A 27,710-nucleotide genomic window follows, 5' to 3' on the forward strand; every position below is an offset into this window, starting at 1 on the left:
TGCCCAGAGGATGGGGATGATGGTGGGCAGCTGTCCGATGCCCAGAGGATGGGGATGATGGTGGGCAGCTGTCCGATGCCCAGAGGATGGGGATGATGATGGGCAGCTGTCCGATGCCCAGAGGATGGGGATGATGGTGGGCAGCTGTCCGATGCCCAGAGGATGGGGATGATGGTGGGCAGCTGTCTGATGCCCAGAGGATGGGGATGATGGTGGGCAGCTGTCTGATGCCCAGAGGATGGGGATGATGGTGGGCAGCAGTCTGATGCCCAGAGCGTAGGTCTCCTAGATGGGGATGATGGTGGGCAGCTGTCCGATGCCCTAGATGGGGATGGGGATGATGGTGGGCAGCGGTCCAATGGGAGGCGGGTTGTATTTCTCCACGCGCATCAGGCGTCGCAGGATGTCATCGCGGTCCCGCGGCCATCCGTACACGTGGGTGTTCTGGAGCCAGTTGGGCACGTGGCTCTGCATGGGACACACACACACACACACACACACACACACACACACACACACACACACACACACACACACACACACACACACACACACACACACACACACACACACACACACACACACACACACACACACACACACACACACACAGCCGTGTGTCAGAGTAAAATCTGCCTCATCTGCTTGGCACTCTAGCGCTTTCATTCTGAAAAATGTACTAGGGAGACTGGAGTTGAAAAGTGTGATTGCCTGGGGAAAGTGTGGGAAAGTGTGGGAAAGTGTGGGAAAGTGTGAAAGTGTGATTGCCTGGGGAAAGAAACTGTTCCGCATCCTTCCCATCCTGGCACTGATGCTCCTGTATCGTAAAAGTAGGCCTACCGTAAAGTACAGACTGTGTGTGTTTTTTGTTTCGAACAGAATTCTAGGAATTGCAGTTCCAAAAGACAACGGAGCTGGAACTAGAACTAGAATCTTGGATGTTACACCGTGGGGGGGAAAAATATCAATTTAAAATGGCAGGTAATAAAAGATATGTTTAGTCTTAGAGTATATATGAATAGAGACGGCACCCGGAGGAAACCCTGAGGCGAAGTGGACATAGTGGCCGAATTTGGTATTGCAGCGCTGGGCCAATTCTGGTCCGTTGACTATCATTGCGCACGTTAATGATGACACGTGAACGCTGTTTCATACGATTTGGCCCAATCCATCCCAGAATGCACTCTGTTCCTACACTAGTGAAAACGCCTTGTGCGCTTTTGAACTTAATGCAAGTGTATGGGAGGAGAAACCCGGTGCCGTCTCTATTAATATATACTCTGCGTTTAGTGTTTAGTACCTGCCATAAAATGTATTACTATACATTCCATTGTAAATAGTGTTTCTAATAAACATGTCAAGGCCTTATTATGTGTCACAAGGCACACAGTGGAGAGGTAAACATCCAACCCCCTGGCAATATGACTTATAAATGACCTTTTGTATTTTCTTTTCATCTTTTAACGCATTCTTACGTTGTTACTGTAATGTTTGAGATATTTTTATTCCACAAACAGCTCCTTGGAGCGTGCGTTATGATGTGTGTGTGTGTGTGTGTGTGTGTGTGTGTGTGTGTGTGTGTGTGTGTGTGTGTGTGTGTGTGTGTGTGTGTGCGCGTGCGTGTACAAAGCTGCTCACACCGTAAGTAATTTGAGGTTTGACGTTGACAAGACGACTTTATCTGCGGCACATTAAAGGAGAATTCCATGCCAGAAGGCTTTTTTACCTTTATTTGTAGTTGTTACGTCCCCACCAAAGAGGTCCAGGTGTTATTTTGTGCAAAAGCGCATTATTGGCTATTTCCCCTACCATAAGCCCTCAATGAATTGAATTGAATTGCATTGAATTGAATGGGGCTATGGGGTGTTGTGCTAATTCGCTTATTTCCATCACTCAATTTTTTTTTTTTAAATCCTCTCTTCATAATGTAAATAGCATCCCAAGCGGCACACTTATTTCGGCCTACTTATTTCGATGGAAATAAGCGAATTAGCACAAAAACCCAACCCCCATTGAGGGCTTATATTAGGGGAAATAGCCAATAATGCACTTTTGCACAAAATAACACCTGGACCTCTTTGGTGGGGAAGTAACAACTACAAATAAAGGTAAGAAAGCCTTCTAGCATGGAATTCTCCTTTAAAATGGAACCCACCTTCCTGGCTCCAGGGGACATTCAAATGGAACCCACCTTCCTGGCTCCAGGGGACATTAAAATGAAACCCACCTTCCTGGCTCCAGGGGACATTAAAATGGAACCCACCTTCCTGGCTCCAGGGGACATTAAAATGAAACCCACCTTCCTGGCTCCAGGGGACATTAAAATGAAACCCACCTTCCTGGCTCCAGGGGACATTAAAATGGAACCCACCTTCCTGGCTCCAGGGGACATTCAAATGGAACCCACCTTCCTGGCTCCAGGGGACATTCAAATGGAACCCACCTTCCTGGATCCAGGGGACATTAAAATGAAACCCACCTTCCTGGCTCCAGGGGACATTAAATTGGAACCCACCTTCCTGGCTCCAGGGAACATTAAAATGGAACCCACCTTCCTGGCTCCAGGGGACATTAAAATGAAACCCACCTTCCTGGCTCCAGGGGACATTAAAATGGAACCCACCTTCCTGGCTCCAGGGGACATTAAAATGAAACCCACCTTCCTGGCTCCAGGGGACATTAAAATGGAACCCACCTTCCTGGCTCCAGGGGACATTAAAATGAAACCCACCTTCCTGGCTCCAGGGGACATTAAAATGGAACCCACCTTCCTGGCTCCAGGGGACATTAAAATGGAACCCACCTTCCTGGCTCCAGGGAACAGGATGGGAATGAACCTGAAGTTCTTGCTTCCATTCTGAATGAATTCATTCTGCAACTGAAAAGCACAATTTTACAATTTTAGACGTGGTATAAAACGAATAACCGTCAAATACAAAAATAGCATGTGGGCGACCCACTGTTTGTGAAACGCCGGTGGTCTTACCTGTTTGTGTATGTAGACGGTGTTGAGGGTCCGCTCGTCGCCCTCCAGGCTGACAGGGGGCGCCGTCACCGTCTCGTGGTACTTTGGGCTGATGATTATGATGATGAGGTATTCCTTCTGCGTGACAAGACAAGACATTAAACTTAACCCACTTAGAACTGAGGGCTGATTCAAAAAACAAAAAAAGGCTTCTAAATCCTAAAAGCTTTTCTGAAAAAACCTATGTTTCTATGTCAGTGGTTTTTCAAACTATTTCATGTCATGGACCCCCAGAATTATATGTAATTGGCCACGAACCCCAATCTCAAAACATGTTGTTCCAGGGACCCCCCCACGGAAGCAAAGATTTGAGTTAAAAAGGTTCGCTCTGAAAGAATATATATTCAAAGATTTGCGCCCACATTTTCACGATTTTTCAAAAATAGCAGATCTACAAGTTCATGGCGCGGCACCGAGTGCCGCGCCATGAACTTGTAGATCTGCTATTTTTCAACAGCTCAAGTATAACGCTCAAAACACCAAAAGGCGTTCCCGTCCTGAACGTGATAACGACTCGACATGTTGAGCGGTGTCAGCGAGCAGACGCACATCAAAGAAGGTTTCCGTTAAGAACGGGCCAACGAGGTTTGCCAACGACATACTGTGTTGCTTTGAAGTTCTCCACACGTTTCACAACACATTATACCCCCCCGCTTAAGTTCAAAGACGACGAGATTAAGATAAGATACAAATACAGATAATTTGTCTCCCCCCCCCCCCCCCCCCCACCCCCTGGGGGGATTTCAATCAATGAAAAGAAGAAACATAAGAGTGATTACTCAATACTCATGCATGCCTGTCAACCCTCCAGGTTTTCCACAGGATTCTTCTGCAATTCATTACCGCCTCCCTCCCGTTTAAAAGGGAGGGTACGTGACTTTCTTTGGTTAAAATAAGTGTTAAATAGCTCTATATCCTGCTAGTACTGTGTCTGTTCAATTACAGGAGTCTCCATCTCTCCAGTTCTTTATTAAACAGAAAATGCATTTTCAAAATCAAATCAAATCAAATCAAATCAAACTTTATTTATAGAGCACATTTACAAAGACCAGAAGGTCAACCAAAGTGCTGTACATGAACATATAACAAGCAAAGTGCTGTACATGAACATATAACAAGCAAAGTGCTGTACATGAACATATAACAAGCAAAGTGCTGTACATGAACATATAACAAGCAAAGTGCTGTACATGAACATATAACAAGCAAAGTGCTGTACATGAACATATAACAAGCAAAGTGCTGTACATGAACATATAACAACCAAAGTGCTGTACATGAACATATAACAAGCAAAGTGCTGTACATGAACATATAACAACCAAAGTGCTATACATGATCATATAACAAGCAAAGTGCTGTACATGAACATATAACAAGCATACAATCTGAATCAACACAAACAATATAGTAAAACAACATTGAAGCAACACAAGTATTTAGACAGACAGGGTAACTAGGTCAAACAACATTGAATGCCAGGGAGAAAATATGTGTTTTAAGCAAAGATTGAATAGCCTCTAAGGAGCGGGCAGACTTAATGTGTAGGGGCAAACAGTTCCAGAGTTTCAGGTCAGGATACCAAATGTTATCCAGTTTAGAGAGAACTCAGACAGGATACCGACTAAGAAGTGAAACTGGAAGTGAAGATACAAAGAAATGAGCAGACACAATTGGAACTAGAACACTATAAAATGAAGCTGATCAAAGCAAAGCAAAGCAAAGTTCTTTGTTTACCCAGGGTGAATGGTGGCGGTGGCCGAACGGATTGCGGAGCGGTCTTGATACCGGAAGGTCGCCAGTTCGAATCAGCGGTCCGACACGTTAAAATTACCACCGCTGAAGTGCCCTTGAACAAGGCATTGAACCACTACGATGAAATGTTCTATGAGCAGGGCCTGGCTGTAAACAAGTTCTTGAGCTTAGCCCAGATACCCTGGGTAAATATAGTAATCATTTCATTTCATTTAATTTCAATGGACTAAGCCCGACGAACTTGTTTACAGCCAGACCCTGCTCATAGAACATTTCATGGTAGGGGTTCAATACCTTGCTCAAGGGCACTTCAGCGGTGGTAATTTTAACGTGCCGGTCCGGGGATACGAACTGGCGACCTTCCGGTATCAAGACCGCTCCGCAAACCGTTCGGCCACCGCTGCCCAATGGCGACTCTCTCCTGCTGAATGTTGTCAGTAACAGTTGTCACCTATACCTGAAAATGTATTTTCTTTCTTTCATTAAAGAGCTGGAGAGACATGGAGTGTCCTGTTACTGAACAAAACACTCTAGTAATGAGTACAGATCTGAATAAATGTAGGCCTGACGTAAAAAAAAAAAAAAACATTCGCTCTGAAAGAATATATATTCAAAGATTTGTGCCGCATTTTTACGATTATTCAAAAATAGCAGACCTACAAGCTCGTAGCGCGCCACTCGGTGGCGCGCTATGAGCTTGTAGATCTGCTATTTTTCAATAGCTAAAGTATAACATAATGCTTAGTTAAAACACCAAAAGGGGTTCCCGTCCAGAATGGGTTAACCTTTTATCCAAAAAAAACCCCATTTTGTTTAACCAAAGAATATCACTTATACTACCTTTTAACATTAGTCCCCGTAAATATTATTTTTCTTTAGTTCCCAATTTAATTAAAAAACTAAAAAAACATTTTTCGTTGTATGAACTAAACTGTGGTTGGGAATATAGTGTTGTTGCTGCCTATGTGTGTTTGTTGAAAAGGGAAAATCCAGAAATGGACAGTTTTTCATTGAAGAACCCGGACTGTTGAACTACTAACTAGTCTAGTGTCATCATTTAACCGTCTGTCTAACTAGTCTAGTGTCATCATTTAACCGTCTGTCTAACTAGTCTAGGGTCATCATTTAACCGTCTGTCTAACTAGTCTAGTGTCATCATTTAACCGTCTGTCTAACTAGTCTAGGGTCATCATTTAACCGTCTGTCTAACTAGTCTAGTGTCATCATTTAACAGTCTGTCTAACTAGTCTAGGGTCATCATTTAACCGTCTGTCTAACTAGTCTAGTGTCATCATTTAACCGTCTGTCTAACTAGTCTAGGGTCATCATTTAACCGTCTGTCTAACTAGTCTAGTGTCATCATTTAACCGTCTGTCTAACTAGTCTAGTGTCATCATTTAACCGTCTGTCTAACTAGTCTAGGGTCATCATTTAACCGTCTGTCTAACTAGTCTAGTGTCATCATTTAACCGTCTGTCTAACTAGTCTAGTGTCATCATTTAACCGTCTGTCTAACTAGTCTAGGGTCATCATTTAACCGTCTGTCTAACTAGTCTAGGGTCATCATTTAACCGTCTGTCTAACTAGTCTAGTGTCATCATTTAACCGTCTGTCTAACTAGTCTAGTGTCATCATTTAACCGTCTGTCTAACTAGTCTAGTGTCATCATTTAACCGTCTGTCTAACTAGTCTAGTGTCATCATTTAACCGTCTGTCTAACTAGTCTAGGGTCATCATTTAACCGTCTGTCTAACTAGTCTAGTGTCATCATTTAACCGTCTGTCTAACTAGTCTAGTGTCATCATTTAACCGTCTGTCTAACTAGTCTAGGGTCATCATTTAACCGTCTGTCTAACTAGTCTAGTGTCATCATTTAACCGTCTGTCTAACTAGTCTAGGGTCATCATTTAACCGTCTGTCTAACTAGTCTAGTGTCATCATTTAACCGTCTGTCTAACTAGTCTAGTGTCATCATTTAACCGTCTGTCTAACTAGTCTAGTGTCATCATTTAACCGTCTGTCTAACTAGTCTAGGGTCATCATTTAACCGTCTGTCTAACTAGTCTAGTGTCATCATTTAACCGTCTGTCTAACTAGTCTAGTGTCATCATTTAACCGTCTGTCTAACTAGTCTAGTGTCATCATTTAACCGTCTGTCTAACTAGTCTAGTGTCATCATTTAACCGTCTGTCTAACTAGTCTAGTGTCATCATTTAACCGTCTGTCTAACTAGTCTAGTGTCATCATTTAACCGTCTGTCTAACTAGTCTAGTGTCATCATTTAACCGTCTGCCTAACTAGTCTAGGGTCATCATTTAACCGTCTGTCTAACTAGTCTAGTGTCATCATTTAACCGTCTGTCTAACTAGTCTAGTGTCATCATTTAACCGTCTGTCTAACTAGTCTAGTGTCATCATTTAACCGTCTGTCTAACTAGTCTAGTGTCATCATTTAACCGTCTGTCTAACTAGTCTAGTGTCATCATTTAACCGTCTGTCTAACTAGTCTAGGGTCATCATTTAACCGTCTGTCTAACTAGTCTAGTGTCATCATTTAACCGTCTGTCTAACTAGTCTAGTGTCATCATTTAACCGTCTGTCTAACTAGTCTAGGGTCATCATTTAACCGTCTGTCTAACTAGTCTAGTGTCATCATTTAACCGTCTGTCTAACTAGTCTGGTGTCATCATTTAACCGTCTGCCTAACTAGTCTAGGGTCATCATTTAACCGTCTGTCTAACTAGTCTAGTGTCATCATTTAACCGTCTGTCTAACTAGTCTAGGGTCATCATTTAACCGTCTGTCTAACTAGTCTAGTGTCATCATTTAACCGTCTGTCTAACTAGTCTAGTGTCATCATTTAACCGTCTGTCTAACTAGTCTAGGGTCATCATTTAACCGTCTGCCTAACTAGTCTAGGGTCATCATTTAACCGTCTGTCTAACTAGTCTAGTGTCATCATTTAACCGTCTGTCTAACTAGTCTAGTGTCATCATTTAACCGTCTGTCTAACTAGTCTAGGGTCATCATTTAACCGTCTGTCTAACTAGTCTAGTGTCATCATTTAACCGTCTGTCTAACTAGTCTAGTGTCATCATTTAACCGTCTGTCTAACTAGTCTAGTGTCATCATTTAACCGTCTGTCTAACTAGTCTAGGGTCATCATTTAACTGTCTGTCTAACTAGTCTAGTGTCATCATTTAACCGTCTGTCTAACTAGTCTAGTGTCATCATTTAACCGTCTGTCTAACTAGTCTAGTGTCATCATTTAACCGTCTGTCTAACTAGTCTAGTGTCATCATTTAACCGTCTGTCTAACTAGTCTAGTGTCATCATTTAACCGTCTGTCTAACTAGTCTAGGGTCATCATTTAACCGTCTGTCTAACTAGTCTAGGGTCATCATTTAACAGTCTGTCTAACTAGTCTAGGGTCATCATTTAACAGTCTGTCTAACTAGTCTAGTGTCATCATTTAACCGTCTGTCTAACTAGTCTAGTGTCATCATTTAACCGTCTGTCTAACTAGTCTAGTGTCATCATTTAACCGTCTGTCTAACTAGTCTAGTGTCATCATTTAACCGTCTGTCTAACTAGTCTAGGGTCATCATTTAACCGTCTGTCTAACTAGTCTAGTGTCATCATTTAACAGTCTGTCTAACTAGTCTAGTGTCATCATTTAACCGTCTGTCTAACTAGTCTAGTGTCATCATTTAACAGTCTGTCTAACTAGTCTAGGGTCATCATTTAACCGTCTGTCTGGCAAGTCATTTGTGCCAAAAACCTAACAAACAAACAAACATGGGCACTGTGTTTTATGTTTCCCACACTTTGACTACAATATGACCAGAGTCTCTTCACCTCAGAATCAGCCATCTCAAACATCCGGCCCGGCAGATGATTTATGCCCACTTGTAGAGCATAAATGTATGAGTCTGTCAAAAAAAAAGTAAGTCTCTAGCACATTCCTGTCAAAAGTTATGATTTCTTTAAAGAAATATAAACCAAAAGGCTCAATAGGCCTATCTCACAGCATTTCCCCGCCCCCTTTTTACGCCCCCTTTTAGAGCTAGTGGTGTTATTTTTTTTCTGGTCCATAGGCTTCCATGTTAAAAGAGGTATTTTCACAAGCCACAAACTACCGTTTTGTAAATGTAAGGTTTATTCTACTTATTTGAGTTGTTATACCATTGTGTTTTCTTCATATTATTATCGGTCTTTGACATTTTAACATTAGGAAATGTACTTAGATTCTCCAGAGAAAAAAAGTGTAAATGCCTAATGTTAAATGACACCACTATCTACCGGAAGTGGGCGTGGAAAGCGGGCTGTGAGATAGGCCTATCCCAGTTCTGAGCTGCCCTTCCTAACTAGTCTGATTGCTGTCAGCTGTGCTCAATTTAATGGACTGTTAACGCATGTCCCCCCCCCCCTCTCTCTCTGCTGCTGCGTGTCAAAAAGTACTATACTTCTCCAGTACAAGGGTCTATAACTGAGAGACCATTCAGATCACAGCTGACAAAGAAATTATCATATCCCACCACTGCATAATATTATACATATTATTTAATGATGTTATGAAAATAACTTCTGGGAAACTGGTCCCTGATATTCAGGAAGCAGCAAGTGAAATAACAATTAAGATTTTTAAAATAAATATTTTTTGAAGTATTAGTGTTATTCACTCATATTTTTTGAATGTTCCATTGTTCATCACTTCAATAAAAAAGCAGGCCTGCATAAAACCAAGGGTTGTGTAGCCATTTACATATTTCTGCTGAGACAGTATTTGAAATTTAAATATTCTATTTTCAAATGGTTTATTGGCGCTCCATAAATAAATAATAGCATCTCTCATAGCAAATGGCTTCTAGGCTACAGGTATAATACCAATAATGAAAGTCAATAATGTAAGTAGCTATTGTTATTATAATTTGTGTGATGTAGTACCTATAGCATGCACAACAGCAAGAAAAACAAAGCCAAGTGACAGCTGTGTAGTGTGTACGTAAACATTGCAGTCCACGACTGCATGGTTGCACCGCTCTGGCCCTCATGAAGTCACATTTCGTCCAATGCGACCCCCACCCCAAAATGAGTTCGACATCCCTGATCACTCAAACCCTGTGATTAAAGGTCGCTCAAACGGCTGTGTGTTGTGTGCGTGTGGCGCGCGTGTGTGTGTGTGTTGTGTGCGTGTGGCGCGTGTGTGTGTGTGTGTTGTGTGCGTGTGGCGTGTGTGTGTGTGTGTGTGCGTGCGTGCGTACCTCGCTGAGGTAGCGTTCCATAAAGTCTATCTTGCTGATGCTCCTGAAGTGCTGCTCGAACATGTCGATCTGGAGAACAAACACACATCACGTCAGATGAGTTGTGTTCACAGCCCACCTGAACGCACGCACGCACGCACGCACGCACGCACGCACGCACGCACGCACGCACGCACATGCATGAGGAAGCTGGACAGCTGATACAAGCAGGGGCCATCGCCATGCTGGCTTGTGGTTGTGGTGGACATTTTCATCTCCCCTCCCCTCCCCTCCCCTCCCCTCCCCTCATCTCCCCTCCCCTCCCCTCCCCTCCCCTCCCCTCCCCTCCTCTCCCCTCCCCTCCCCTCCCCTCATCTCCCCTCCCCTCCCCTCCTCTCCCATCCCCTCCCCTCATCTCCCCTCCTCTCCCCTCCCCTCCCCTCATCTCCCCTCCCCTCCTCTCCCATCCCCTCCCCTCATCTCCCCTCCCCTCCCCTCCTCTCCCCTCCCCTCCCCTCCTCTCCCCCCTCCTCTCCCCTCCCCTCCCCTCCTCTCCCCTCCCCTCCCCTCCTCTCCCCTCTCCTCTCCCCTCCCCTCCTCTCCCCTCCCCTCCCCTCCCCTCCTCTCCTCTCCCCTCCTCTCCCCTCCCCTCCCCTCATCTCCCCTCCCCTCCCCTCCTCTCCCCTCCCCTCATCTCCCCTCCCCTCCTCTCCCCTCCCCTCCCCTCCTCTCCCGACAGACGTACGTACGTGGGTGTCGAAGCCGTTGTGTCGCAGCAGCGCCACAAAGTTGATGATTTCGTTGACGTGTGGGTCGTTGTCCGCCTCGTAGGTCACAAACACCCGTCCTGTTTTAAAGTAAAAGAAATCACACTTGTGTGAAGTGAGGGGCGCTCTTATCATTATACACAATGTTCATGATTCTGAATCCATTCCAAGCATTAGTTTTGCACAAAATCACTCCTTGGGCTAAATTTGGCTATAGCCACTTCGTATTTGTGATGACGGCTATGGCCATTTTTACCTGAAGGAGTGTTTTTCGTGTAAAACGAATGCTTGCAATGGATTCAGAATCATGAAAACCCCCTAGTTTGACCAGTCAAATGCTACTTAAAGCATAATGAAACTTGTTGAAAATGTTGCCTTATATTGGATGTTAATGGTACCCCAGCTTATTATGGTAGGGTACTCAAAATGCTCACAATGGGGCTCTCTGGGCTGGCAAGTAGACTATCATGCTTCCTTCAATGCATGAGGAGTTCAAGCTGCTTCTTTTCAGGGGGGAGTTTCCCTGGTTGGACGTAGCGTGTGGAAGGAACACGTTATTCCAACCAGTTCCTTTCCCCTGCATCAGGCGCCCCTGGCTGGCCAGGGGGAGGGGAGGCAGTATATAGAGACCAGGATTACTGCATGTTTTTTGTGAGGGTACCTACCCTATAGGAGACATGGGGAGAACATGCGAACTCCACACAGAAAGGCCCTTTCGCCAACCCCGCCTCGGGTATGGGAGAGAGGAGGAGATAATTAACACGCCTCCAGCTTGTTCACTGAGTGTTATCTTTCATCAGTGTGAACACTTACAGTTACATACATACCATAATTATCCTTAAAGGGAATGTGTTTTTAACATTTTACTATGTCGTTAATATACCTTAGAGCTCCAGTTCTAGGAAACATAGAATGGGGGGACCTTTTTATTATTACCACACAACAGCTCTACGGTATATTAATGACATAGTAAAATGTTGAAAATGAGTGGAATGCCCCTTTAAGTTATATAGCAGTGGTTCCCACATTTTTTAGCCTGTGAGTGACCCAAAAGACACCCAAGGACCCAAACTAGTGACAATAGCATATCTACAAGTGTGAGCTTGTAAATCGGCTATACATTTGTGGAATTTAAAGGATTTAAATGGATTTTCTTATTGTTGAGGGGCGCCAGCCCCTCCTATATACAGGTTTAATGTTTGTTTGTCCTTAAACAAACATTAAAAACTCCATTGACATGGACACAGTTTAATGTTTGTTTTGTCCATGTTTGTTTTGTCTTATAATTACGTCATAAAAGATGTATATATAGCGCCCCTCACTTCACACGGGTGTGATTTCTTAAATTTTATTCATGAAATTATTTTTTTAATTCACTTGAATTTATTTTTTAATCTATGAAAAGCTCACCATAATAAAATCAAATAAAAACATACAGAAAAAAAGGGGGGATATTTACTCGCGGACCACAAAGACCCACTGTCTGTTCAATGAAGAAGTGTTTTCAATCTGGTCTGTGTCTGAATTCCACTGTAATAAATCCTTCCCCTCGGGTGAAATACTGAGCTTTCTTTCACTTGTTGCAACAGCACTAGACTGTCGCGTAGGCAGACACCTATTCCACAATGCTATTGTAGAGTCTGGAACTACACCTCCCCAACAGCACTAGACTGTCGCGTAGGCAGACACCTATTCCACAATGCTATTGTAGAGTCTGGAACTACACCTCCCCAACAGCACTAGACTGTCGCGTAGGCAGACACCTATTCCACAATGCTATTGTAGAGTCTGGAACTACACCTCCCCAACAGCACTAGATTGTCGCGTAGGCAGACACCTATTCCACAATGCTATTGTAGAGTCTGGAACTACACCTCCCCAACAGCACTAGACTGTCGCGTAGGCAGACACCTATTCCACAATGCTATTGTAGAGTCTGGAACTACACCTCCCCAACAGCACTAGACTGTCGCGTAGGCAGACACCTATTCCACAATGCTATTGTAGAGTCTGGAACTACACCTCCCCAACAGCACTAGACTGTCGCGTAGGCAGACACCTATTCCACAATGCTATTGTAGAGTCTGGAACTACACCTCCCCAACAGCACTAGACTGTCGCGTAGGCAGACACCTATTCCAGAATGCTATTGTAGAGTCTGGAACTACACCTCCCCAACAGCACTAGACTGTCGCGTAGGCAGACACCTATTCCACAATGCTATTGTAGAGTCTGGAACTACACCTCCCCAACAGCACTAGACTGTCGCGTAGGCAGACACCTATTCCACAATGCTATTGTAGAGTCTGGAACTACACCTCCCCAACAGCACTAGACTGTCGCGTAGGCAGACACCTATTCCACAATGCTATTGTAGAGTCTGGAACTACACCTCCCCAACAGCACTAGACTGTCGCGTAGGCAGACACCTATTCCACAATGCTATTGTAGAGTCTGGAACTACACCTCCCCAACAGCACTAGACTGTCGTGTAGGCAGACACCTATTCCACAATGCTATTGTAGAGTCTGGAACTACACCTCCCCAACAGCACTAGACTGTCGCGTAGGCAGACACCTATTCCACAATGCTATTGTAGAGTCTGGAACTACACCTCCCCAACAGCACTAGACTGTCGCGTAGGCAGACACCTATTCCACAATGCTATTGTAGAGTCTGGAACTACACCTCCCCAACAGCACTAGACTGTCGCGTAGGCAGACACCTATTCCACAATGCTATTGTAGAGTCTGGAACTACACCTCCCCAACAGCACTAGACTGTCGCGTAGGCAGACACCTATTCCACAATGCTATTGTAGAGTCTGGAACTACACCTCCCCAACAGCACTAGATTGTCGCGTAGGCAGACACCTATTCCACAATGCTATTGTAGAGTCTGGAACTACACCTCCCCAACAGCACTAGACTGTCGCGTAGGCAGACACCTATTCCACAATGCTATTGTAGAGTCTGGAACTACACCTCCCCAACAGCACTAGATTGTCGCGTAGGCAGACACCTATTCCACAATGCTATTGTAGAGTCTGGAACTACACCTCCCCAACAGCACTAGACTGTCGCGTAGGCAGACACCTATTCCACAATGCTATTGTAGAGTCTGGAACTACACCTCCCCAACAGCACTAGACTGTCGCGTAGGCAGACACCTATTCCACAATGCTATTGTAGAGTCTGGAACTACACCTCCCCAACAGCACTAGACTGTCGCGTAGGCAGACACCTATTCCACAATGCTATTGTAGAGTCTGGAACTACACCTCCCCAACAGCACTAGACTGTCGCGTAGGCAGACACCTATTCCACAATGCTATTGTAGAGTCTGGAACTACACCTCCCCAACAGCACTAGACTGTCGCGTAGGCAGACACCTATTCCACAATGCTATTGTAGAGTCTGGAACTACACCTCCCCAACAGCACTAGATTGTCGCGTAGGCAGACACCTATTCCGCAATGCTATTGTAGAGTCTGGAACTACACCTCCCCAACAGCACTAGACTGTCGCGTAGGCAGACACCTATTCCACAATGCTATTGTAGAGTCTGGAACTACACCTCCCCAACAGCACTAGACTGTCGCGTAGGCAGACACCTATTCCACAATGCTATTGTAGAGTCTGGAACTACACCTCCCCAACAGCACTAGACTGTCGCGTAGGCAGACACCTATTCCACAATGCTATTGTAGAGTCTGGAACTACACCTCCCCAACAGCACTAGACTGTCGCGTAGGCAGACACCTATTCCACAATGCTATTGTAGAGTCTGGAACTACACCTCCCCAACAGCACTAGACTGTCGTGTAGGCAGACACCTATTCCACAATGCTATTGTAGAGTCTGGAACTACACCTCCCCAACAGCACTAGACTGTCGCGTAGGCAGACACCTATTCCACAATGCTATTGTAGAGTCTGGAACTACACCTCCCCAACAGCACTAGACTGTCGCGTAGGCAGACACCTATTCCACAATGCTATTGTAGAGTCTGGAACTACACCTCCCCAACAGCACTAGACTGTCGCGTAGGCAGACACCTATTCCACAATGCTATTGTAGAGTCTGGAACTACACCTCCCCAACAGCACTAGACTGTCGCGTAGGCAGACACCTATTCCACAATGCTATTGTAGAGTCTGGAACTACACCTCCCCAACAGCACTAGATTGTCGCGTAGGCAGACACCTATTCCACAATGCTATTGTAGAGTCTGGAACTACACCTCCCCAACAGCACTAGACTGTCGCGTAGGCAGACACCTATTCCACAATGCTATTGTAGAGTCTGGAACTACACCTCCCCAACAGCACTAGACTGTCGCGTAGGCAGACACCTATTCCGCAATGCTATTGTAGAGTCTGGAACTACACCTCCCCAACAGCACTAGATTGTCGCGTAGGCAGACACCTATTCCGCAATGCTATTGTAGAGTCTGGAACTACACCTCCCCAACAGCACTAGACTGTCGCGTAGGCAGACACCTATTCCACAATGCTATTGTAGAGTCTGGAACTACACCTCCCCAACAGCACTAGACTGTCGCGTAGGCAGACACCTATTCCACAATGCTATTGTAGAGTCTGGAACTACACCTCCCCAACAGCACTAGACTGTCGCGTAGGCAGACACCTATTCCACAATGCTATTGTAGAGTCTGGAACTACACCTCCCCAACAGCACTAGACTGTCGCGTAGGCAGACACCTATTCCACAATGCTATTGTAGAGTCTGGAACTACACCTCCCCAACAGCACTAGACTGTCGTGTAGGCAGACACCTATTCCACAATGCTATTGTAGAGTCTGGAACTACACCTCCCCAACAGCACTAGACTGTCGCGTAGGCAGACACCTATTCCACAATGCTATTGTAGAGTCTGGAACTACACCTCCCCAACAGCACTAGACTGTCGCGTAGGCAGACACCTATTCCACAATGCTATTGTAGAGTCTGGAACTACACCTCCCCAACAGCACTAGACTGTCGCGTAGGCAGACACCTATTCCACAATGCTATTGTAGAGTCTGGAACTACACCTCCCCAACAGCACTAGACTGTCGCGTAGGCAGACACCTATTCCACAATGCTATTGTAGAGTCTGGAACTACACCTCCCCAACAGCACTAGATTGTCGCGTAGGCAGACACCTATTCCACAATGCTATTGTAGAGTCTGGAACTACACCTCCCCAACAGCACTAGACTGTCGCGTAGGCAGACACCTATTCCACAATGCTATTGTAGAGTCTGGAACTACACCTCCCCAACAGCACTAGATTGTCGCGTAGGCAGACACCTATTCCACAATGCTATTGTAGAGTCTGGAACTACACCTCCCCAACAGCACTAGACTGTCGCGTAGGCAGACACCTATTCCACAATGCTATTGTAGAGTCTGGAACTACACCTCCCCAACAGCACTAGACTGTCGCGTAGGCAGACACCTATTCCACAATGCTATTGTAGAGTCTGGAACTACACCTCCCCAACAGCACTAGACTGTCGCGTAGGCAGACACCTATTCCACAATGCTATTGTAGAGTCTGGAACTACACCTCCCCAACAGCACTAGACTGTCGCGTAGGCAGACACCTATTCCACAATGCTATTGTAGAGTCTGGAACTACACCTCCCCAACAGCACTAGATTGTCGCGTAGGCAGACACCTATTCCGCAATGCTATTGTAGAGTCTGGAACTACACCTCCCCAACAGCACTAGACTGTCGCGTAGGCAGACACCTATTCCACAATGCTATTGTAGAGTCTGGAACTACACCTCCCCAACAGCACTAGACTGTCGCGTAGGCAGACACCTATTCCACAATGCTATTGTAGAGTCTGGAACTACACCTCCCCAACAGCACTAGACTGTCGCGTAGGCAGACACCTATTCCACAATGCTATTGTAGAGTCTGGAACTACACCTCCCCAACAGCACTAGACTGTCGCGTAGGCAGACACCTATTCCACAATGCTATTGTAGAGTCTGGAACTACACCTCCCCAACAGCACTAGACTGTCGTGTAGGCAGACACCTATTCCACAATGCTATTGTAGAGTCTGGAACTACACCTCCCCAACAGCACTAGACTGTCGCGTAGGCAGACACCTATTCCACAATGCTATTGTAGAGTCTGGAACTACACCTCCCCAACAGCACTAGACTGTCGCGTAGGCAGACACCTATTCCACAATGCTATTGTAGAGTCTGGAACTACACCTCCCCAACAGCACTAGACTGTCGCGTAGGCAGACACCTATTCCACAATGCTATTGTAGAGTCTGGAACTACACCTCCCCAACAGCACTAGATTGTCGCGTAGGCAGACACCTATTCCACAATGCTATTGTAGAGTCTGGAACTACACCTCCCCAACAGCACTAGACTGTCGCGTAGGCAGACACCTATTCCACAATGCTATTGTAGAGTCTGGAACTACACCTCCCCAACAGCACTAGACTGTCGCGTAGGCAGACACCTATTCCACAATGCTATTGTAGAGTCTGGAACTACACCTCCCCAACAGCACTAGACTGTCGCGTAGGCAGACACCTATTCCACAATGCTATTGTAGAGTCTGGAACTACACCTCCCCAACAGCACTAGACTGTCGCGTAGGCAGACACCTATTCCACAATGCTATTGTAGAGTCTGGAACTACACCTCCCCAACAGCACTAGACTGTCGCGTAGGCAGACACCTATTCCACAATGCTATTGTAGAGTCTGGAACTACACCTCCCCAACAGCACTAGACTGTCGCGTAGGCAGACACCTATTCCACAATGCTATTGTAGAGTCTGGAACTACACCTCCCCAACAGCACTAGACTGTCGCGTAGGCAGACACCTATTCCACAATGCTATTGTAGAGTCTGGAACTACACCTCCCCAACAGCACTAGACTGTCGCGTAGGCAGACACCTATTCCACAATGCTATTGTAGAGTCTGGAACTACACCTCCCCAACAGCACTAGATTGTCGCGTAGGCAGACAACTATTCCACAATGCTATTGTAGAGTCTGGAACTACACCTCCCCAACAGCACTAGACTGTCGCGTAGGCAGACACCTATTCCACAATGCTATTGTAGAGTCTGGAACTACACCTCCCCAACAGCACTAGACTGTCGCGTAGGCAGACACCTATTCCACAATGCTATTGTAGAGTCTGGAACTACACCTCCCCAACAGCACTAGACTGTCGCGTAGGCAGACACCTATTCCACAATGCTATTGTAGAGTCTGGAACTACACCTCCCCAACAGCACTAGATTGTCGCGTAGGCAGACACCTATTCCACAATGCTATTGTAGAGTCTGGAACTACACCTCCCCAACAGCACTAGACTGTCGCGTAGGCAGACACCTATTCCACAATGCTATTGTAGAGTCTGGAACTACACCTCCCCAACAGCACTAGACTGTCGCGTAGGCAGACACCTATTCCACAATGCTATTGTAGAGTCTGGAACTACACCTCCCCAACAGCACTAGACTGTCGTGTAGGCAGAGTAAGGGCTGACCTCGATTAGTTGAATAGTCGACTAATCGATCGGAACGGGTCTCAGTCGACTGACAACCTCTCAGTCGATGTTCACCAAAAAAAAACAAAAAAACAGTCGGGACGAATTTTTTCTTTTGGGCCGGGTGGAAAACCCCTCCGTTATAATGGTATGCTCCCAGTCCCCGCACCGCAGCATCGGGGAACACTCTGGCAGCCAGAGTAAAGGCTGGGAGGGACCAAGCCGAGGGAGGCTACTGTACTGTAGCCTACATGTTGTTTATGCTCCGGAGTCCAGACCCATGCAGTTTAATAATATACAGTCACAACAGAATGCACACTGCTGTCTCGTGTCTCATCACAATCCCAATGCGCCACCCGTGAAGTCGGGGGGGAAATAAAAAACAGGCTGCTAGTGTTAGTGTAGGGTCGGGGATCGTTAGCTTAGCGCGTAGCTACTGATTCAACCCACTGATTGAACTTCATCTCCGCCTGTAATCTAGGTTATTTTTTTATTGACAACGTGAACGAACCCCGACACCAGCGCTGCAAAAATAGACAGATCTACAAGCTCTCAACGCGTAGCGAACGGCGCTGCAAAAACAGGCAGGACGCGATGCCTTGAGAGCTTGTGGATCAGCCTCCCCGACGGTGCGGGGAGGCAAGAGTTCTCCGGGGAGGAGGAGAAGTTACCAGGGCAGGCTACATGTTGCTGCGGCTAACAACACTGTCACCAGCCAGTGGTTGTGATGTTAGCTTGTGCAGCTGCTTGTCCGTTCCAACTTCACTTCATCTCCACCTGTAACTTATTTTTTATTTTGTTACCCTGGCTGCGCAGCTGCGCTGCAAAAATAGACGGATCTACAAGCTCTCAACGCGTAGCGAACGGCGCTGCAAAAACAGGCAGGACGCGGCGCCTTGAGAGCTTATCGCCCAACCTTAATGCAAATGTGTTTTTGTTTTTTTGGGGGGGGGTGCAGGGGGGTGTTCAGTCGACTAACAGCAAATTTATTCATATTAATTTCGACTATACAAATCCTTAGTCGGGGACAGCCCTAAGGCAGACAGACACCTATTCCACAATGCTATTGTAGAGTCTGGAACTACACCTCCCCAACAGCACTAGACTGTCGTGTAGGCAGACACCTATTCCACAATGCTATTGTAGAGTCTGGAACTACACCTCCCCAACAGCACTAGACTGTCGCGTAGGCAGACACCTATTCCACAATGCTATTGTAGAGTCTGGAACTACACCTCCCCAACAGCACTAGATTGTCGCGTAGGCAGACACCTATTCCACAATGCTATTGTAGAGTCTGGAACTACACCTCCCCAACAGCAGTAGACTGTCGTGTAGGCAGACACCTATTCCACAATGCTATTGTAGAGTCTGGAACTACACCTCCCCAACAGCACTAGACTGTCGCGTAGGCAGACACCTATTCCACAATGCTATTGTAGAGTCTGGAACTACACCTCCCCAACAGCACTAGACTGTCGCGTAGGCAGACACCTATTCCACAATGCTATTGTAGAGTCTGGAACTACACCTCCCCAACAGCACTAGACTGTCGCGTAGGCAGGCACCTATTCCACAATGCTATTGTAGAGTCTGGAACTACACCTCCCCAACAGCACTAGACTGTCGCGTAGGCAGACACCTATTCCACAATGCTATTGTAGAGTCTGGAACTACACCTCCCCAACAGCACTAGACTGTCGTGTAGGCAGACACCTATTCCACAATGCTATTGTAGAGTCTGGAACTACACCTCCCCAACAGCACTAGACTGTCGCGTAGGCAGACACCTATTCCACAATGCTATTGTAAAGTCTGGAACTACACCTCCCCAACAGCACTAGTGTCACGTAGGCAGACACCTATTCCACAATGCTATTGTAGAGTCTGGAACTACACCTCCCCAAATCCCAGTAAGGAAGCTGGCCTTTCTGTTCACGAAAATATATTTTAAAATACCTTTACATTATTAATTGATTTGTATATCCATGTCTGCTGAGCAGCAAGCTATAATATGCTTAGATGATTTCCATTTATATTAGGATAAATCTGCGCAAGTGTAAAGACGAAACGGAAGTGGGGAGGAGGCTCCACTTCCGCTTTATATTCCACTCATGCTCAGAGCTTCCGTCGACGCCTGACGCGTTTACAGCCTGTCGATCTCCTATGTTGTAGCATTGTGTATTCTGTAGTTAGTACTCACGCTGTTCCAAAGACAGAGGGCTGTTGTAGGCAGGATTATTCTGCTTGGAGGAACCGTAGTGGCCGCTGTATTGGAGAGAACACATCCATCTTTATTATTTTGTTTAGAGGGACTGTATAGTGGCTGCTGTATTGGAGAGAACACATCCATCTTTATTATTCTGTTTAGAGGGACTGTATAGTGGCTGCTGTATTGGAGAGAACACATCCATCTTTATTATTCTGTTTAGAGGGACTGTATAGTGGCCGCTGTATTGGAGAGAACACATCCATCTTTAGACATTGTTAAAGAAACTCACTCATCTTCTAACACGGTGCTCATGCTTCTAATCTTTATAATCATTCTTGGTCCTTGTCTTTCAACAACAAACAAAGTGCTGCCTTTCTTCCCAATGTGCATGTTCATATTTACACCTCGCTTAGTCGATGATGTTGTTTAGTATTATTATTACATTTGCATGTTGGTACCGCATGTTTGTACTTTGTACATTTTCATGGTTTCATTGTGCTACGAGTATATGCTATTTTTCCATATGAAATCTGCTATTTTTGGGTTGAATCAGTGGGGTGGGAGGCTGGGAGCGGCTATCTTTGGGAGAGCTTTTCTTCTGTTTTGTTCTGTATGTGTATGTATGGATGTACTGTTGTATTGTTTGTGTACTGTATGTATTGTATGTACTGTTCATTTGTGTTGGGGCTCTAAAATGAGATGATGCATCTCAAGGGGCCAAAAGGTATATAATGAACACAACAAAGAACTCACCAGGGCGCATTCTAAATATGTCACAAGTCTCTCAACCTACAGTAACAACTTGGTACTGTACAATACTAAGTATTTATGCATTGTATTTAGCAATTTTAAGAAGAAAAAGGAAAAAGATAGGTTTAATTACTTTTCCATTCCATATAGCTACAATATTGGTCTATCGATAAATGTGTGTATTCTCTGTGTTCATGTCAAGGCGTGGTTTTGTCCATAATGTGTGTATTCTCTGTGTTCATGTCAAGGCGTGGTTTTGTCCATAATGTGTGTATTCTCTGTGTTCATGTCAAGGCGTGGGTTTGTCCATAATGTGTGTATTCTCTGTGTTCATGTCAAGGCGTGGTTTTGTCCATAATGTGTGTATTGTCTGTGTTCATGTCAAGGCGTGGTTTTGTCCATAATGTGTGTATTGTCTGTGTTCATGTCAAGGTGAGGGTTTGTCCATAATGTGTTCAAATATAATGTCCATCTATTTGCCAGAGAATCACTGTGTTTACTTATTTATATCCATAATAATAAATCTTTCCCTTAGAAAGCTGCACTATCCACAAGTTTCACACATGTTTAATGTATTTGCTAAATAGTTACTGTATCGATTTCAAATCATTTAATCGTATCGTATCGCCATAATGAACCAATATCGTCCATGTATCGTATCGTCAACCATGTATCGTGATACGTATCGTATCGCTGTTAAAATGTCTCGTTACACCCCTACTAAGAAGGTATCTAGAAAGCTCACCTCAAGCCGTAGCCTGCACCAGGACGCCTGTGGCTATCTGCATCTGAAACAGAGACAGAGACAGAGACCACAATGAGGAAAGTATAGGAAAGATTTCGACCGTATAACACAGGGGTTCTCAACCCGTGGGTCGCGACCCCTCGGGGGGTCGCCAAATTATTTTAGGGGGTCCCCAAATTATTTTAAATTAAAATTGTATTTTCACGATTTTTCAAAAATAGCAGACCTACAAGCTCGTAGCGCGCCACTCGGTGGCGCGCTATGAGCTTGTAGATCTGCTATTTTTAAATAGCTAAATTATAACAATGCTTAACACACCAAAAGGGGTTCCCGCCCAAAATGGTTTAAGGTTATTGTAGCAGTCAATTTATATTGGGGGTCGGGAGGGGGCGGGGCGGGGGTCCCGAGACGTTGCCAAAGCATTTTCGGGGGTCCCCGGCCAAAAACGTTGAGAACCCCTGGTATAACACACTGACAACAGAGGAGCAGAGCCTTGCCTTGTCAGGCATGAAACTAACATAGTTGTAAGTAGTGAAGATAGCCGACCTACAAACTAACATAGTTGTAAGTAGTGAAGATAGTCGACCTACAAACTAACATAGTTGTAAGTAGTGAAGATAGCCGACCTACAAACTAACATAGTTGTAAGTAGTGAAGATAGCCGACCTACAAACTAACATAGTTGTAAGTAGTGAAGATAGCCGACCTACAAACTAACATAGTTGTAAGTAGTGAAGATAGTCGACCTACAAACTAACATAGTTGTAAGTAGTGAAGATAGCCGACCTACAAACTAACATAGTTGTAAGTAGTGAAGATAGCCGACCTACAAACTAACATAGTTGTAAGTAGTGAAGATAGCCGACCTACAAACTAACATAGTTGTAAGTAGTGAAGATAGTCGACCTACAAACTAACATAGTTGTAAGTAGTGAAGATAGCCGACCTACAAACTAACATAGTTGTAAGTAGTGAAGATAGCCGACCTACAAACTAACATAGTTGTAAGTAGTGAAGATAGCCGACCTACAAACTAACATAGTTGTAAGTAGTGAAGATAGCCGACCTACAAACTAACATAGTTGTAAGTAGTGAAGATAGCCGACCTACAAACTAACATAGTTGTAAGTAGTGAAGATAGCCGACCTACAAACTAACATAGTTGTAAGTAGTGAAGATAGCCGACCTACAAACTAACATAGTTGTAAGTAGTGAAGATAGTCGACCTACAAACTAACATAGTTGTAAGTAGTGAAGATAGCCGACCTACAAACTAACATAGTTGTAAGTAGTGAAGATAGCCGACCTACAAACTAACATAGTTGTAAGTAGTGAAGATAGCCGACCTACAAACTAACATAGTTGTAAGTAGTGAAGATAGCCGACCTACAAACTAACATAGTTGTAAGTAGTGAAGATAGCCGACCTACAAACTAACATAGTTGTAAGTAGTGAAGATAGTCGACCTACAAACTAACATAGTTGTAAGTAGTGAAGATAGCCGACCTACAAACTAACATAGTTGTAAGTAGTGAAGATAGTCGACCTACAAACTAACATAGTTGTAAGTAGTGAAGATAGCCGACCTACAAACTAACATAGTTGTAAGTAGTGAAGATAGCCGACCTACAAACCTCACTCACGTGTCGTGACTTGTTAAGCCATTTAGACCTGAGGCCGATTCTAAAAAATAGACCTTCTAAAATCCTAATCCTAATCCTAAAGTATTTAAAAAAAAGAAAAAAAGGTGTTGCTACATACATAGCAACAACTACCCGAAACCACATTTAAGATGCCATTGGAACTATTTGTATTAAAAACTTTTCAATCAAAGTCCTTCAGACCCAAACTTGACAGCACACTTTTCAAGTAGATAAACATTATTGTAATGAAACGGCGGGATTATGTGAATTATGTGAATTATGTGGATTATGTGGAATTATGTGAATTATGTGAATTATGTGAATTATGTGAATTATGGACCCCACTTTGAGAACCGTGGCTATAGTTACAAGGTTTCCGCCCGACAGCGACGAAAGTTAACTCATTAGCCGCCACTAAAACCCCCTGGGTGTTCGAGTGTTCGAGTCCCGTTCATGACGACCTTTGCTGCGTGTCTCTCCCCTTCTCTCTCTCTCCCTCTTTCCTGTCCATCTTCAAGCTTGATACTATCAATAAAGGCAAAAAAAAAGAAAAAACCCGGGCACTGTCGGCACATGGAATTGTGTGCGGGCCGCCATCTTTGGGAGGGCAAAACACACCGAGGCGTTCAATGAGTTAAGTTATAGTTACGTGAATCTCACAGTAGTGGCCGTAAGTGGGGTGGGGGTGGTGTCCCGGCCGGAGGGCCGGCGGGCGGGCCGCCGCCGCCATCATGGGCGCCCTGTTGAAGAAGTCGGCGGGGCACTGCGCGCAGCAGGCGCCCCCCTGAGGCGAGCAGTGGTACGGCGACATGGTGTGGTGGCGAACGTTGTGGGCCGATGTGGCCGTGGGAGGGTTGGAGCGGAGCGAGTGCGGCTGCTCCAGGCTGCTGGGGGAGGGGCTGTACCGGCCCGGGAGGGACCCGAACCGTCTGGAGCACGAGGAGGAGGGGGGGGGGGCTGTCTCCGGGGGAGTAGCTGGGCCAGGGGTCCTTGTGGCTCGGGTAGGACGGCAGGCTGTTGCAGGGGAAGCAAGGCTATTAGAGTTAATGAAAAACTAAAATAGAAAAATAATTGTGTTGAATGACATTAAAGAAAGATGGATTTTTACGTTCTGGCACAGGGGGCGGGGGTGGAGAATAAAACGGAATCCCACGTTCTTGGCATACATTCGGTTAACTGAACTAAATAAAAAAAGTATAATAAAAAAACAAAATGATAACTAAATGAAACTTTATTGTGTGTTTACAGAACTACCAACAGTAACTGAATATAAATCTTCTTAAATGTTATCTTTTGTTGAGTTTTTATTACACAATGCGCCTACTTACTCTGACCATTTGGAATCCTGCACCTTGACAAATAAGTAAGTATGAAAAAAAACTAAAACTAACTGAATTAGAAGGGGGGAAAAGTCAAAACTATAACTAAAACAAAACTATAATGAAACATTCAAAACTATTATAACCTTGTGGGGAAGCCACCGCCCCCGCAGGTCCAGCCGCTGGCCAGGCTGGGGGGGTGGAGCCAGGAGGAGGAGGGCTCCCCCTCCTGGCTGGGGAAGGGAGTGGGCTGGCTGTAACCCGCCGGTAAGCCGTGAGGAGGCTGGTACGGGAGGTAACCGGCGCCACCGAGAAAGCTGTGCTTATGGACTCCATGTCCGCCATACGCCGCCGAGTCTGGGTCGACGGACAGGAGGCGGTCGGTGCAGGGACGGGGCCGGTCGTTGGGGTCAGGGCTGCAGCAAGCCCCCGGTCTGCCGGGCGCACAGTCTACCTTGTTGCTCATGGTCTCGTCGTCCTCTTCCGGAGTGTTGAGGCTGGGTTGGAGGTAAATGGTAAAATGGTGCATTTATATAGGCGCCTTTATCCAAGGCGCTTTACATAGATTGTGCATTACATTCACCCATTCACACACACATTCACACACCGATGGCGGCGGAAACCATGCAAGGCACCAACCAGCACATCAGGAGCAATTAGGGGTTCAGTGTCTTGCTCAAGGACACTTTGGCACTAACTCTGGGGGAGCCCACAGGGACCACTAGTGGTCCATGTCGTAATCACATGTCATAATCACAGGTGGTAAAAGTCCATAAAATGTATTTATTGTATTAGTGTGTAGAAAAAAGCTTGAAATGAACTCAAAACATTTGAACTATTTTCAGATCTTTAAACGTTTGTATGAATAACATAATCTATACGAATAGAAATTATGTGTTATGCCTACTTACTTAATACAGTACACTGTATATATTGTTGTGGGGACGTGGGGATTGTTCAAATCGTTAGCGGTCCTGTAGACTCCAGAGCTTCTACAAAAGGTTGAGAGGCAGCGGTTTACAGTGGGGGCGTGACTGAGACCACGGAGGTCTTTCAGGTGCGTCGAAAACTTTCCGCTGCAGTCAGCTTGAAACTGCTCTACTTTTTATCACTGCTTATCTCAATCATCTACCGCGGTAATTTGAGAGAGAGAGAAAAAAAAAGTAGAAAACTAGAACCAAAAAGGAAAATGTTTCTAAGCATGCATCGCATCAAGCCATCTCCATGCAGCACCTCATGGAAACTATACATGTGTTTTAATAGGTAGTTTTGTGTGCTTTGAGATTTGGCTTTTCACATCGGTGTGCCTTGGACACAAAACGTAGAAAACCACTGGTTTACTGTGCCGTTGTATATTAGTGTGTACATAATGGGGCTAGTGTTGTTGCTGTGTGTCTATTGTGTGTTTATAGTTTATCCCATTTTGGGCGGGAATCCCTTTTGGTGTTTTAAACATTATGTTATAATTTAGCTATTGAAAAATAGCAGATCTACAAGCTCATAGGTCTGCTTGTAGGTCTGCTATTTTTGAAAAATCGTGAAAATATTTATTTCAGAAAACTGGAGGATTTAGAATATTTTTTTTTTTAAAGTTTTCGAGGTCAGGCCTAAATGGTTTCTGGTCTGGAGCCTACCTATTGTATGCAGAGGCAGAGCAGAGGGCCGAGGGCAGCATCCTGGAGGCTGTTCCACTGGACATCCATGTGTGTTCACTGCAAGATGCTCCCTATAACCTAAGTAAGGAAGTCAATAAGTACGTAAGTACGGTACATTTTTCACAGACATCAGAGTCACAAAGTGCTTCACAACGATAAAAGCAAAACATAACGCACAAGGAGACAGAAAACAGAACAATTGGTGAAAATCAAGAAATCAACACAGGACTATATGTTACAATTAAGGCCCGTCTGAAAAGGTGGGTCTTTTTTTTTTAAAAGTTCCACAGAGGCCACAGATTTCAGGTGGTAGGAGAGGTCGTGTCAATCATTTCTTATTGGTCATATCTGCACTCTGCAATTTGTGATTATGAAGCCTAAAAAGCAAACAGAAATAAAAAGAAGATTATGTTCCGAGATTATGGTCCAATGCCAACTTTAATGTGTAATTGTGACAGCGGTAGTGAAAACACCTCATGTCATTGTGTGTAGAGTCCACGTCCCTCCCACATATGGGACTGTTGGTTGTTAAAGCTGTGGTTGTTAATTTCTGCTGGTGTTAATTAATGGGAAATGATGCTTCACAGCAGCGGAAACAAGGCCTACATGCCATGGAACGGTCTAACCACCAGAAACATCTGGGCACGTATACAGTACTAATGTACTTACTGTGCAGGGTAGGTAGGAATCGAAAATGATAAAGCCATGAGATTTTCTTTAGCTTTTTCATTCGGTCATAGAATGAGCACAGCTGGAGATGAAGTGTGAATGCTATAGAATTATACATTCATTTGTGTCTATAAAAATGTATTAGCTTAACATTTTTAATTAAAAAGCATTAGCCTTATTTAATTCCATTTTCTTTTTTTAAAGATATGTTTTTTCCCTTTATTGATACATTGATACAAGGGGGAGAGAGACGGGGGAAGACACGCAGCAAAGGTCGTCGGGCTCAGGACTCGAACCCACAACACTACAGGGGTGCCTGGACCGCTCGGCCGGCCCAGGCCTTAAATTAAATAGCCTTTTAAAATTAAAATTGTCCATGATTTA

General features: G+C 45.0%; 1 protein-coding gene across 1 annotated transcript; it reads right to left on the reverse strand.

The window, feature by feature from the left end:
- Nucleotides 1-288: 288 nt before the first annotated feature.
- Nucleotides 289-25,338, reverse strand: LOC306927348 (uncharacterized protein; the record flags this gene model as incomplete). The annotated part of the gene is made up of 9 exons (XM_079507059.1): nt 289-468; nt 2,804-2,878; nt 2,987-3,103; nt 10,044-10,112; nt 10,772-10,869; nt 20,537-20,601; nt 22,041-22,083; nt 24,344-24,697; nt 25,149-25,338. 9 exons carry the CDS (start codon nt 25,336-25,338, stop codon nt 322-324), a joined length of 1,158 nt encoding a protein of 385 aa, XP_079363185.1. The 3' UTR covers nt 289-321.
- Nucleotides 25,339-27,710: the final 2,372 nt, after the last annotated feature.

This window comes from Electrona antarctica (genome assembly GCF_951216825.1).
Source record: "Electrona antarctica genome assembly, chromosome: 7".
NCBI lineage: Eukaryota > Metazoa > Chordata > Actinopteri > Myctophiformes > Myctophidae > Electrona > Electrona antarctica.